The following is a 15,213-nucleotide window of genomic DNA, read 5'->3' as shown; positions in this document are numbered from 1 at the left end:
TCAATAATGGCGAGTGTAATAATTTTGTGAATACCTGAGAGGAGTGATTTTGAGAAATGATTTTGACGCAAAATTTTCAAGTTCCTTTTTTGTCTCTAAAATAATATATAAAGCACTGTAAACACTAATTTTATCGATATAAAAAGTATTTTTCGAAGAGTATTTTTCAAAAATCGTTCCTTATTTGATTATCACGCAAAAAAAAATACGATATACAAAGTTCTCTGCTTATGTGAAATTCCGTAGCAAACGTTTAATGGAAAGTCGATATTTCTGCTTGTCAAAGATTTCACTGTCGCTCCCATAAAATTATGCCGGTGTTAGATTAAAATAAGAAAGAATTAAATAGTGACGAGAGAGAAAGAAGATACATCGCCCAGCAAAGTAACATTTAATATTTGACTCTTTAGACACGGCTGGCGGGATGGCAGGCAATGTCTTTTGAGGACCATTTGCGAACTCGCGGAGACACCACTTCGCAGGACCCAACAGAATATCCTCGAGGAAATGATTCACTTAATTTTAACGTAAGTCAATTCCAACGTTTCGGCACTCGCGCTTTGACCCTCGTCGAAAGGTGACGGTCGATGTACATTCGTACGATGTACCGGAAACGAGATTTATTACCAGAAGAGTCGCGAATAATGAATTCCCTTGGAAGTCTCTAATGGTCGAAATGCATTCGTTGGAAATAATGTAAAGACTCTGCTTTGAGATATTTTTAATGTAAAATGTAGGTTAACGGGATGCAAAAATTGCAAATTCTTCTCCGTTCTACTATGCATATTACTAGCTATTATTACAAAGTTTTAACATATGATTTTTGACAATAAATCTTTGATATCAAAATCCGAATTTCGAAACTCAGACTATATCGGTCTTGAACTTGATATTAGAACGTATATATATAAAAATATGCGTGAAAAATGTCAAAAATATAAATATAAAAAAATCAAAGTTAAAAAATAATTTGATGACGAGAGATTCATAAAAGCATAAATATATACCACACACGGAGTTTGCGATAAAATGCGTGCTCGATTATACCGTTGCGTCATACGTACGATTATTATGCATGTCAGTTTTTTTTTTACGTTTGGCTTATGTAAATCTTAAATATATAGCGCAATCTCTTCTTTGGGGAATTTTATTTTTGTAAGAGGTTTCTCGACCCGCGTAATGGATGGGAATTTTATTATGAACAAAAATTTGTTATGCCATTCATGTTTGGCAATAAGTCCTAATTGATCGTCAATCGAGCAGTACGGGTGGCTTTTACATCATGTAAAATATTCGCTCGTTTTGTAGGGAGCCACGAATTTGATATTCCGAACGCGCGTTCACGTCCGCGTGTGTTCGAGGGAAATTGCGCTCGCAAGCTAACACCGGCGCGCTAATTGCGACAAAGTTAGGCGCGTACATTAAGTTTCTAATGGAAGTGTTTCGCCTAGGAAGGTTTTCGCCGGGCTTTACTTTGTGCTATCCCTTCGCAGCCGCTTTGGGAATTTCCCTTCGAAATAACCCAACGAAATACCGATGAATGTAATTGCGTATTTTGAGAGAAAGAGAAAAGAAGGAGCGTTCAGACGAATATATAAGCTATATTGCTTTGCAAATATATTTCACGAATTAATACCGACAAGCCATTAATTGTTGCGCGCGCGAGCACGCAAATTACTGAGATTCGTCGAAAATCCTAGGCATCAATATAGATTCCGCTTGGTTCAATAATATATGAGTAACGGAATAAATTATAGCATCTCACTTATAAATATAGACATATAGATTACATTCAACACCAACATGAGCAATGGAAATTACAATTTCGATATAGTACAATATGATACTTTATCGCTTATACGTTAAATAATTATACTATAATTTATTAAAGTTTTAATTCTACTTTTTCACACATATATTATACTATAAAAAATATGTATTATTATAAACTATAAACATAACTACATATATGTGTTATTCTAAAGTGAAGGTATCTTGATATGATGACTTGCAATGATAGAGATGAAATATCGAAGTTTTTGAAATAACAAGTGCTTTTGAAATACAAGATTCGCTTCAAGAGATATCGGATAACGTAGATTTGAATAAGACTCGCCGGGAGAAGCGCTCGAAACGATTTAATCTGAATCTCTTCTCGATAGGCCCACAGAGGACTTGCCGGTAGCGATTAATTCCAGTCACCGGAATGTCAACAAATTGTATCAGGAAGCTGAACGATTGGGTAGGTCTGGCGGCGATTGCATCCTAATGTATCCCGATTGCGTCGAGTCACCGTTGGAATCATTTACCGAGATTGTATTTCCTTGAGTAATCGAATCACCGCGACTTCGTTTCCTTCCGGTTCAGAACGCGAGTTCAATTAACCGCTGTGTCGCGCGTTCGATTATGCGTGTCACTTTCTTACGTTCATCAGTTACGTGCGAATCTTGAGACGCGACGAGCAGCCGTATCCTGCGGAGTTTTGCTTTCCGATGAGCGATCCCGACATGTGACGGATGGGAGTTTTATCATAAGCTGAAGCTTGATACGCGCGAATGTAAATGACAAATTGCAATTTGTGAATTTTTTATCCTTTTTTTTTTATCTATAAAACTTAAGATTATATACTCGTATTTTGTATTGTTGAAGTGATATGTGTGATCCGTGTTCTATTTTTATGTACAGATATTTTAAAATTTAAGCAGGAAACTTTTAAAACGATAAAAATTTATGGTTGTCTAAAAAACGAAGCGCATGTATTTTAAATTCCATTATTTCGACCTATCCTACATTTTCTACGTTTTTATATCTGCGTTTTAAAATGCATAAAAGAAAATACAAATATGTATAATATCATATAAACAGATTGAATATCCCTGATTAAAATTGTTTTAACGGAGTTTATTTATGTAAATATGTGCTAACGTTATAATAAAATTTCTGAAATGCTATCGCGCGCAATTTAATTAAATTTAAAAGAAAAACGTTTTCTTTATCAAAGGTATTGGTTTGCAATGATCGTAAGCACTAGGAACAAAAGGAGTGCTAAATAAATTCAACTCTCTGGTTTCGCCCCGTAAGATAGCTCGAAAAGCGTTATTCAGCGACTGATTTCTTTTCTCGTACGTATCTGCTCTCGGGCTTTTTATCTGGATTCGTAAATACTGTATCCCTCTTCGTCCCCTTTCCTTCTTCGCTCTATCCTCCTCCCTCTTCCGGTCTCTCCTCGTGCCCGCTATCTTTCACTGTCTTTTCCTTCCGCCTGTCTCGCACCGTCGAAGGTTACGTATGTATGTATCTGGTACTTCATGCGCAGCCACGGAGGCACTTCGTGAAAGATCCAGCAACTCGCGATAGTTTCTCCGCTGGATGATGATGGAGTGCGCCCAGTCACGCACCTCCACATGTGCTATCAAGCTGTACATATAGAGCGCCCTAGAATAGACCCATAACACTATTCCTTGCAAGATTTAGAGTCGATTTTTGTTAGCGAGTATCGAAAGATTAACGATCCTTTAGCTGTACGAAGTGATTTCCGCGAACTTAAGTTTCAAGAGATAAAAGAAAAAAGTGTATTCTTCAGAGAGTTAATTTCAAGTGGACTTTACTTTAACTGTATTGTAATTTCCAGCTTCGCCGCAAAGATACGTTGCCATAAAAAATTAAAAATTTGTTGACAAGATAATAACTTCGATGCACATTTTTGAAACAAAAAATAGACTCTGCATAACATGAAAGAGATTTCAGAGGGATTTATATAATTACAACAAAATATTTTGCTATCATTAAAAAAATTGGGGTTTTATAGAAAAAAGATGTGTCTAATAATTTAAAATAATTTATATGCAAACATGAAATTTTTTTTATAGGATACTTTAACATGACCTAATTTTATGCCCTCGGCGCTTTCGGAGATCGTATTGTGCAGCGTTCCTAGTGTTAAACATATCACGCTCCTGGGATTAACGGTTACATTTGCGATAATAGTATAATGTTACAATAGAACGGCGCGCTAGAGGATTACATGTACGGCTGGAATTAATTAATTAAACAATTAACTATTTGTAGGTAATGTTATGCGCAATTTTCAGCGAAAGAAATGGAGTAAGATGGTTCCGGAGATTCATCTTACCCAGTGTTTTCTCTGTGCTGGGAGAGACGGAAGACGTTTTCTCCGTTTACTATCCAATTTTGTTCAACCGCTTTATTGTCTCCCCGTTTCTATCTTCATTTATCTCCATCTTTTCTCCCACAATTTTTCGTCAGCGCCCGAAATACCCCGAGTGCAAAATATCGGAAGTAAGATTACTCTCGCGTTATTTTGCATAGCGGCGCATTATATAATTTTATTATAGCGCATCGATTAAAACTTTGCAAGTCATTAACTCTACGGAGATTTATCCCCTCGAGACATAGAATAATGATCTTTTTCTCTACTTAGTCCCGCGTCGGTTTACATTCTCTTCTTCCCTTCTTTCCTCTTTCGATTCTATCTTTATTTATCTCATCTGGGCTTATCTCTTTGCATTATTCCATTTTCCTCTGCCCCTCTACCCTCTAATGCCACCCCCTTCCCCGCGTTTCTCGGGACTTTAAAGGGCTTGAACGTGTAATCTTCCTGTTCCAAAACTTATTCCGCGCGCAACGCCTCTTATCCGGAACTTGTCGCGGGCATTCTCACCTGGGACGGGATGGTGACAACTTTCAGCAAACAGTGATTACAAAGGCAGAACTGACAAACATTTGAAGCAAGAGAGGATAAACAGTAGATGGCCATCTATCTCTCGTGATGGTATCCGGCTGTTACTTTCCGAGCGCGTTTTCGCCACCATTGTTCGGAGTGAGTCTTAACATTAACTTTAACTACTTTAACTGTCACACTTATGAGAGAGGCTTTATTCTGCAACATCATCGCGTGTACGTTGTTTTTGGACGCACGGAAGTGATAAGATTTAAATTTGAGACGGTGAACGAGAGAACGGATACGCGGAATGTAAAAATAATTTGCGTAACGATGATTAATTACTGTCTGACATTGCGCGTGTCTCATTTTGCTTGTACAACATGTGAAAAAAGCGAGGGAGTTATAAATTACGAGTGAGCGTAAGTAGATAAAATATAATTCAGGCGGAAGGTTAATTCACCCGGTGGGGACTGTAATCCCAAATTTAACGATGAAATATAATATTTGGTAAATACACATATACACAAATGTATTTTATATTTAAAATCTCTCTTTAATAATTACTCGTTAATATGTACACGAGTAATGACTGAAGACGATGGGAGTGATATTGAAATTACACGAAAAATAATAAATTTAAAGTTGCGGATCTAATTAATTTTTATCGAAAGTTTCTTGTTACTTTCAAGATTATTAAAATAAGAAAATATCTCTATAAACTTTTTCATATATTTTATTTTATGCAAACATCAAATAAATCTTCTCATGAAAAATATTCCGGCTATAAAAAGAAGAAGAGAAGATATAACGTTTCCTAAGATTCTTTACATAATTAAAAAAAAGGTGAAAAAGTATTTTAATTAATAAAACGTTTTTATATTTTGTTATGTCGCACTCTCTTTTTTTTATAAAATATAATTTAGAAAGAATTGTTATTTTTTTAGAAAGAGAAAGAGAGAAGAATACTTATGTATATAACTTAATAAAATATTTGAAGCTATTTTTAACAAGAAAGAGAACAATTGTTTTATTTTCTAAATTCCAAACTTGCACACTATTTTAGAAAATAGATTATTCAAAAGTGTAAATTGTATAATAGAAATATCTAATTTGTTATTACAAACAGCAAACGAAAATCGACCGAGTTTCAAAAGCATTAACCGTTTAATTTCAAGAACATCCTCTGGATCCTCTTCAGGCCATGGCTGCCCCGACCGTCCGTTGCGCACAAAATTATTTGAGCGTATTTGGCTATAATTCATCACAGGTGTCGACTCGCTGAGCAAGCAATTCGTGCGGCTCTGCGAATTTACGTTAATTTCCACGAGACGGGCCACGTGCGCCGCTATAGGAGTTCCGAAACGGAGGAAGTAGAAGCGGCCGGTTAAAGTCAGACAAGCGTGCGTATGCGCCGCTATTGCAGCGAGTCTACTGTATTCTCAGTCATAAGATTAAAGGTACGCCACCAGATGAAACACATGTTGTCTACAAACTATTACGGTCGGTATTACGATTTAAGGATATTTCTAAGATATTTTTATATACATTGTTTTTTGAATACAAGTTATTTATTAAGTTATTCTGTTTTTTATAAACATTGAATTCTAACATGTTCCGCTACGAACTTCTGCGATTTACGTCAAGTCATATTTATTACTAAAGCAGGATATGTAAGCGTTAAAAAAAAAGTGAATTTAGGATCTTATATGTTATATTTCCCGAAGAATAAATAAGAGGTTTATATTCTTTGCATGAAGTGGCATGCGATTTATTTGAATTTAAATTTATGTACTCGCGCGCGAAAAGAAACCTAAGTAAGGTTTTAATGTAACGTGACATAATACTTGTCGCGAAACGAGTTTAAGAGAAAAACGCCGGAAACGGCGACGAATCCGCAACGGCTCAAGAGATCTTTCCCCTCGAGCGATACCCAAAAACTTTTCCGGATGCCAGGCGAGTTATTTACCGCAAGTCGCTCCTTTTGCGGTTACGCTCGCCACGGGGGGAAGTGCGAAAACGATGCGATATTTATACAGGGTGGGCCATAAAAGCCGCCATAAATCGTGCCCTTGATAAAGGTAGCTATATTTAACGCCGGCCACCCGCGGGTTATACCTGAATACAAATTCATTCGTCTTGGCAGCGTACATTTTATCCGTAGAATATGACGCGGGTTTGAGAATCGTGCTGCTTTCGGCTTCGGGATTATGGCATATTTGCCGTTACTCGTGAGTCTTGCTTCTTATCCCCCGTGGAATCCAATAGAATCGACTTGAGCGAGTGCGACACCGCGATAGTCGTGAAACGTAAAGATTATTATATAAGTCGATCTCCGATTTTATTCATTATGTCTCTAATAATAAAAGTTTCACTCACGTAAAGATTCTCCAACTGCAAAATCCGCAATTTTTATATAAAAAGAATAGATTACGCAATTTTATGCAACTTTATATATATATTGACTAATAATAATAATTTTCTGTTTTAAGTGTTTTTATATATTAAAGTAAAGAGTCAAATTAATAATAAAATTGTTAATTTTACGATATATAATTATATATAATATTATATATAATTATATATAAATATATAATTTGTATTAGATATATTTCATTTATTCTTTCATAGTCGTTAAAATAAGTGTGTCTTTGTAGTTGTATATATAGTAATTAAAAACTGAATGATAAAAATACAATTTCTTATTTTCATTATCTTTTCTTTGATGAAAGATGATGAAATTCAACTTTTGTTTTTGCGTCGCACACACTATCATCATAAAGTAACATTATCCTGCTGTAGACGAATACGCGATATGGACTTTTAATGAGTTACTCTATGTATCTCAAAGAAAAGCATGGTTTAAAGATACAGAGAAAATAGTTGATAAAATACAAAACAATTTTAAATAATATTTTTGCGTGAGTTTTACGTAAAAAGTGGCCAAATTTAGAAATTGCAATAAATGACGAATGTGAAACTATGCAGACAGTACAATTTTCGATCAAAAATTGATAGTTATTGAATCAAAACTCAAAAAAGTTGTTATTGAAAACTGTTTTGTTCACAAAAAAGCTCTCTGTTTTTACACTTAAAGCATATTTTTCTCAAATATATCTATTTTACTATTAAAATTGTCGTATAAAAGACACATAAAAGAAATAATATCGAAAACAGGCAAACACTTAGATTTTCATATTTAAATAAAAAAATGTTAAATTGAAATATACAAAATATGTATGAAATAGAATAATAATCATATTATATCATGCTTTCTTATTTTTGGTTAGATTCAAATGGCGAAAAAGGTATTTCTGTTCATCTTTCTTGTATTATATCGTTGGAAAGATGGGAGTTTCGCTTCCAGACAGAGAAGACAGTTGTTATATCCACCGCCGATTGTCTATCCATATGGAGGAACATTCAAGGTATTTTAATCTCTAAACCCTTTTTTTGTCTTTAAAAAAGCCTTGTTTCTTAAATATATGCCATTAAAAATATTGTTTTGTTATAATTTTATTATTTAAATCTCAAATATTCAGAGCAAGATTCTTCGCTTCGAGATAATTGAAAAAAGATTCCTGATTAGTTTAAAAACTAATTTTTGAAGTTCTCTTTGCGCATATTTGAAAATTTTTTAAAATATCCTTTAAAGGACGCGCTAACTAATTATGATTCTCAGGACATAATATTCCGCATGGTTGAACCGAGTGGCAATAATTCCTTCTTCGAAGATGCGTATTCTATATCGCAACTATCTTACATCCAATAGGCTAATGACACTTCCTATTTTTGAGTGTGGTACATTTCCGTAGTTACCTTGTCTGGGTTTCGCCAAAACAAACTTTCCGTCTCAGTGCTCAAAGAGAAACATTTCTTAAAGAAGTTTTAGTTTAAACGCAGTTAGTTTTACACGTATTTCGCCGTTTTAGTATCAATCGTTAAGGAGTATTTAATTTACGTAGTTTGGTGCAACGATATCTTTCGAAAGTTGCATGTTATTAAATGACAATTTAATTAAAACTTGCGCAGATATTTAATTATTTTCACATTGAAGATATCTTGCAATTTATCATATGTAAAACATACTAAAATAAAATGTATTGTATACAAATTTGAATATTTTTACGATAACTATTGATGACTAATTTATTATTTTAAATATATAAATTTTAAATAAAAATTGCTGTGTCACACACGTATAATATTTGAACCTCTACAAATTTATTTTAACCAACTCTTTGAAATTAAAATGATTTTGTGAACAAGGTGAGAAAATGCGCTAAATTTTTCTTAACACAGTTTTAACACAGCCATCAATAATAGCGCTGTTAATGTTTTCGACAACGCGAGAAGCAGAAGAATAAATTTAAATGGCAAAGAAAACCCGATGCGATGTTCGCCACAGAATGCGATTGATAATTAACTGCAGTTTTATCTGTGTCAGCGTCCTCAAATTCTCTAATTAAATAGAAAAACTTTAACCGCACTTTTCGCCCTCGCGGCAGATGAAACGAAGCTTGATGTCATGATGAGTTGTTTGTTTTGATTCTCGCTGCCTTAGCAAGATTCTCGATTCTCAGATAATACTCTTTCTGTTTTTCTTTCTTTCTCTCTCTCTTTTTCTTCCTTTCTATCGAGAGAAACTCGATAAAATAAAAATAATCAAAAGAAAACGCGATGTTCTAGAACGAACTTTGACAATACGCGAATTATCGTTTGCATTTAGCTATGCTTTTTTACCATTTTCCGAAAAGAGGGAATAAAAAAATTCCGTATGCACAACGTAAAACGTAAAATGTATGAAAAAGGCAAATTGTATTTAGGTCAATGCACGTAGAAGGACATCGAAATATACGGTACGCTGATATAAGGACGAAACAAATCGATATCGATTGTTCGCATTACTTATAACGGGAGATAGTCGTCGATTGCCATTTCCTTTCGTAGAAAAAGAATCTTTAATCCCAGAGGCAGCGCGACAATTGTAAATATTTGAATGTTTGCTTTAAAACGCGGGCGAGCAAAGGGGGAAAGCGGATTGAACGCGTTTCGGGTCACCGCACGTGTAAACTCGCGGAAGAAATGATGTCGGGGCTTGATTGTGATTTGCGATGCGAGCAAAGGAGAGAAAGCAATGTCGGGGGTTAAATCTCTTCTTTTTCAATTCAGCGTTATTCTGCGAGATATTACATCCTGTAAGTAATATCGTTCTAGCGGAAAATGCAGCGAGTCGTGATCAAAGCGCAGTTCGAATACATTTCACGAATGCCACTGTTTTATTGCGTACTCGATGAAGCGATACCCGGATTACAATAGCCGTTAAATATCGCGAGGGAAGCTTGAAACTCTTGGCTCCAGCGTACCAATTTAACAAGAGATGTTTGTATTTCTTCTGGAAATTGGTATTCTCGTCGCACGTTTTAACAAATGCGCAATATATCCGGAGTAAAGGTAAATTCCCATGTAAACATTCGAGATTGTTGAAACAAAGCGCGTCGCGATCGCTCTCGAGAGCTCAAGAGATTCCTGATGTAAATGCATTCCAAAAATACGGCAGCGATCGCGGAGAGAACGAGATGCTGCGGGCGCAGTTTTGCGTTCGTTTTCCCTGGCGGGAAGATATTTAGAATAGGGATATCGATCTCGTCTCTTGATTTCTACAAGTAGGAGATGCAATCGGTCCATCTCTCGTGGGAAAACTCAGATTCCATCAATACAATCAAATAGCGAAAACGTTGTACAATTTACATTGACAATAATGACGACGGCGATATAAAGCGAAAGACATTTGCGGTAAAAAAGTCAATCGAAAGAAACATGAAAGAATTATATGTTATTAATATATAACAATGTATAAAAAAAAATAAGTTTATTTGTTTGATCATAGATATTATGGGCAATTTAGATTTTGACTTTTAATATTGAAACATTAGATATAATATTCTACATATAAAATTAATATTTAATTAAAAGAACATTATTAAAATTCAGATACTGGTATTGTTAATATTCTCGTAATGTTTCTCAAGAAGGGGAAGTGCCAAGTAACAACATAAAACTGGCAGTGCATCTTGGCAATGTTAGCTTTTGTGTAAATAATTGCGAAGCATCTAAGCAAAGTAGGAGCCTCGCGCGTTATAAAAACTAATACGAGAGGAAGGACAGGTTTGGCGAGTCGCCAGAGAGTTGTATGTAGATCCTCTGTCATCTGCAGGTTGCGAAAATAGCATAAGGTTAAAGATCTTCTCTTGGGAACGAAAAGGCACACCATCAAAATATCGTAGCTAGGCAAGTTTATTTCGAATGTTTCCCTATAATATTTTTCACGCTGTACGTTCATTAGAATTAAATCTTCGCATACATTTCGCATTATTTCGCAAAACGATAGATCCATACTGCGATATCTTGTGAGCTCCCAGACAGACTATCTTTCTTTCTCGCTCTCTTTGAAACGCAATCTTGTCTCCTCTCTCGTATTTATACCGGTCAGTCATCGATCTTCTCCGGAAATGTACGAGCTGCGGTCATCGCCGGTCGCGCATCTTTATATCCAATAGACGCCGATATCGTTATTGATACTCCTTCGCGTTTCATCCCTTTTTGCCGCTCGATCGAGCTAGGTCGGATTTGCGCTTCTCCGTTTCGCGAGATTGATTTACGACGGCGCGTAATCTCTAAAATGAATTCGCGAGTCCTACTCCGCCCATCGCGGTCAATTCCTTTCCTTACGACTAGATACTGCCGCGAATATGAAATTTTATGTTTATTGCGAGATGCCATCAAGAGAGCACCGGTGACGCCGCTCGGCATTAACTTCCTCCGCTGCGGCCGCGTTCCCTTCCTCGCTCCCCGCCCGCTGACTATCATCCGAGAAAATCACAAAATTAATTCCCCTCCGTTTTCCATTTCTCCTCGCATCTCTTCGGTCTATACTTTTCCGAACCAGCAAGTAAACTACCTACCTCCTTCCTCTCGCGATAGATCCACTCGCGGCGCATATTTTTTATCCTCCGACCAAGTCCGGAAAAGCTCTTGCTTTTATCTCGATCGCTCGAGATAGATCTTTTATATTTTTGAGGATAAAAGAAAAGGAAATATTTCAAGAGCGCGATCGCGAGATCCTCTAAGCTCTTTTAGAAATGTGCGAACTCGTTTGCTCCGTTTCGCGGTTATCTTGCTTGGAATTTTGCGACGCTATTTTATAGAAGATTTTAGAAGAAAGTTATCGCTCATTGCATTTAATTTAATATTTTTTTAAATTCTCTTAATTTATGTGTTTCAAACACTCGTGTTTTTTTTTTTAAATAGGTGTTTCATTTTCATTGTGCTCTAGATCTCTATTAAAACATTTATTTATATGTATGTATGCATTAAAAATAGTTGTAAGTGACGTATTAAAAATATTTAAATTAAAAAATTTAAATGATAAGTTATATATTAAAAATGATATTATAAATAACTTGAAAGCGACTGCATATCTAATACTTCCGTTATGCTATCGCGCAAATATATTTATTTATGCATTGTATTTGCCAAGCTCATCGTGGGATATGCAGTGCCTGTAGAACTCGCGGGCAGAACTTTGGTTTACGGGCAAAATTTTCAGTTCCAATATCTCTTGCCGCAAAACGCGACGTTCTTCACGGAGTTCTTCAAAAATTCGTCACGACGACGTCGCGAAAGTGTTAACTGGGACGAAAGGATCACTGTCTACAGGCTCTTAGAAGAGGGACTTCAGAGGTGAGAACTGGTTCTCTATTTTGAACATTCGTGCAAACGAATATGATATTCGCGATGACAGCATGAAAATTTGCTACGTTATATACGTGTAGATGCACGCATCTCGAAAGATTACAAATTAAATCTAAAGAGATGCACAAAAATTCAAAGAGATAATTCACATGTATATAATTGAATCTTTTTTTGTAATTTATAGAAAAGGAATAGATGGAAAAGAATGCATGAAAAAAAGCATATGCGAAGCAGCGATGGCGCCTTTAAAAGACGAAGGACTCGTGGGAGAATTATTGCATCTCTTGCTCACGTAAAAAAATTTAAATTTTTATACTTTTATGCCAATTTTTATATTATTATATTTCTTCGAAAATTTTGAGATACAATATTTATTAATTTTAGTCCTCAACAAGGAAATAATTCATCCGTAGATTCCGAATACTTAGAGGCGCTAGAATTTGGACAAAAAAATTATGATTGTTCGTTAATCTACGAATCGTGTTTGTCTGGTCAAGGAATTCTGGATCAAATCTCAAAAGTAATATCATAGAAAATTGTTATATAAACGCAAAAGCAAGCTCTACAAATTAACTAATCTAAGTTTGAAATAAGCATTGATTTATTAATAGAATTGTAATTTTACTCTATTGTAAGAAATGTACAACAATAATAAAATACAATAATTAAATATTAAATATTAAATATTGAACATATTGAAATATCAACAATTAATATCCATATAATAATTTAAAATATGCTATATCAATAAAAAATTTTAAAATAATTCTTTTAATTTTCTTTTAATAAATATCACTTAAATGTCTACATATTTACTTCTGGTTGAAAGAATTGTATATTTTACGATTCGTTTGCAAGATGCTTCACCGATCAATTAAATTGTATTGAACCGCCGAATGAATGGCCGAAATATCGAATGAAATTGATGTGCGAATGAAAGAAGGATTCGACAATGGACACGATCAATTTGTAATCGGAAAAACTCGTCGCGCAGAAAATCATCGCGTTTAGTTACGCTCGAACTAAATTAAGCACAACCGGTGTATCTTGCGCATTCAACACGTTAACCATAGATTTTAATAAAGGCGACAACTAACTCTGAATCATGTCGTAAATAATTTCCTATTCGAAATGCAAATATGACGCAACGAATACAGTTAGGTGTGTTACTTACACGCGATACTGATAATTGATTGGTACCGTAGGCGCGTAAAGGTCAATGTGTCCTTCTCTAAACGGCAATAACTTTTGTAGTTACACTCGGTCGAAATTAAGCGACCGTTGTATCTCGCGAAATTAACGCTAACCACGCTTCTCATAATTTGCAAACGAGTCGAGTGAGTGTAGTAAGGAGGTCGAAAATGGGTATAGGGATAAGAGGAAGGTTACCCGGCTTACGTTGTAAATGTTAGCACGAGCGATCGTAGTGGTTGTTCGAGATAAGCGTTGGTAGATTCTGGCGTAAAGCGTGTCACGTCGGAAACTCCGACGCACAGAACTCGAAACGGATTTCACAATATAACTTTGTCCTAAGAACTCCTCGGCCCTGCGAGTCTCCCCCAATCCCCTCCTCCCCCTTTCTGTCTTCCTTCGACCAAGTTACGAGATAGTGCTGATTATGTGCCCGTCATTCTCCAGCGGTGTCTACTTCATCCTTCTCGCAAACTTGGGGTTCGCGCACTGTGGAAGACCGATTAGAGCTCTGGCCTTCCGCAAAGGCAGCACCTTTTTCGTAAGTATTACGTAACATTTTCCCTCTTTCCTTTTTTTTATTATAAGCGTAAGCAAACTATATTGTAAGATTTTTAAGGAGACATTATTTTTCATCATTAAATATACCGGCTATTAATTGTTTAACATCATTTTTTTCATTACAGTTTAATTTTGCCCTTTTTTTATTATAAGCGTAAGCAAACCATATTGTAAGATTTTTAAGGAGACATTATCTTTCATCATTAAATATACCGGCTATTAATTGTTTAACATCACTTTTTTCATTACAGTTTAATTTTGTACAATTTGCCGATAAAAACTATCGTTCAATAAAAGATATCTCTTTATTTAAAATCTTGCAAAAATAACTTTATGTATATTTTAAACAAAAAGTTGACACTTGGAAATCTCATTAAAATAATTTCAAGAGGAAATAAAAAATTTTAAGTATTTTTGTTTATGTAATTTGTGCATAAAACTGAGGAAAATAACTTTACATGTCTTTCAATCAAAAGTTGACAAAGTTGTAGAATAAATAAATTACGTAAAGTGAAGGATGAACAGATCACATGAAAAATTGTTAGCAAGAGAATTTGTTTAAAATTGAAAAAAAAAACATTGAATTAAAGAGGCAACATGCAGAGTTGATGGGGCAAAGTAAAACGCAAACTACTGGAAACTAATTTGTACCGTAAAAAAACTTGACACGGAAAAATTAACAAACGTTAAATTGACAATTTATCAAATTTTTGACGGTCTGGTGGGAACACCATCGATTTCACAATTTTCCGCATTCGTGTGGGAAAACATAACGCAAAAATTATGAGTAAAAGACCGTTAACCACGTGATGGACGTTACCTGTCTTAGAGAGAGTTGATAAATGATTTGCAATAAAAAATGTCGCGATAAGATTATGATGTGTGAAATAATGTAATCTAATTGACATTTGTATATCGCGACTGTTTTCAAGCATATGGCCAGCAATTTGATACCACATGTAAAGATCATTACGATTGCATCGATTGTAACGTAGTTAATAGAGGATCAAATGCTAAATACACGA

The 15,213-nt window shown here is 35.1% G+C and overlaps 2 protein-coding genes across 2 annotated transcripts in view; one reads left to right on the top strand and one right to left on the bottom strand.

Moving 5' to 3' along the window:
• Nucleotides 1–15,213, bottom strand: part of LOC115235330 — a 108,108-nt gene that overhangs the window by 41,347 nt on the left and 51,548 nt on the right. The gene's annotated exons all lie outside the window — the stretch shown is intronic.
• LOC115235326 lies at nt 6,091–13,074 on the top strand. The gene is made up of 5 exons (XM_029807027.1): nt 6,091–6,141; nt 7,972–8,109; nt 12,222–12,424; nt 12,621–12,728; nt 12,821–13,074. The coding sequence occupies exons 1-5, from the start codon at nt 6,091–6,093 to the stop codon at nt 12,966–12,968; spliced, it is 648 nt and encodes a 215-aa protein (XP_029662887.1). The 3' UTR covers nt 12,969–13,074.

The sequence above is a fragment of the Formica exsecta genome, unplaced genomic scaffold, assembly GCF_003651465.1.
Source record: "Formica exsecta isolate Colony F162 unplaced genomic scaffold, ASM365146v1 scaffold218, whole genome shotgun sequence".
NCBI classification, from domain to species: domain Eukaryota; kingdom Metazoa; phylum Arthropoda; class Insecta; order Hymenoptera; family Formicidae; genus Formica; species Formica exsecta.
Note: the sequence above shows the minus strand (reverse complement) of the source record. Positions and strands in the feature narration are given on the sequence as shown.

What these genes read in the sequence shown, in the direction of transcription:
- LOC115235326 (XM_029807027.1), top strand. Translation starts at nt 6,091, where the DNA reads ATGCGCCGCTATTGCAGCGAGTCTACTGTATTCTCAGTCATAAGATTA. An exon ending in TCTCAGTCATAAGATTAAAG is followed by an intron (nt 6,142 to 7,971) that starts GTACGCCACCAG and finishes ATTTTTGGTTAG; the next exon opens with ATTCAAATGGCGAAAAAGGT. An exon ending in TTATTGCATCTCTTGCTCAC is followed by an intron (nt 12,729 to 12,820) that starts GTAAAAAAATTT and finishes TATTAATTTTAG; the next exon opens with TCCTCAACAAGGAAATAATT.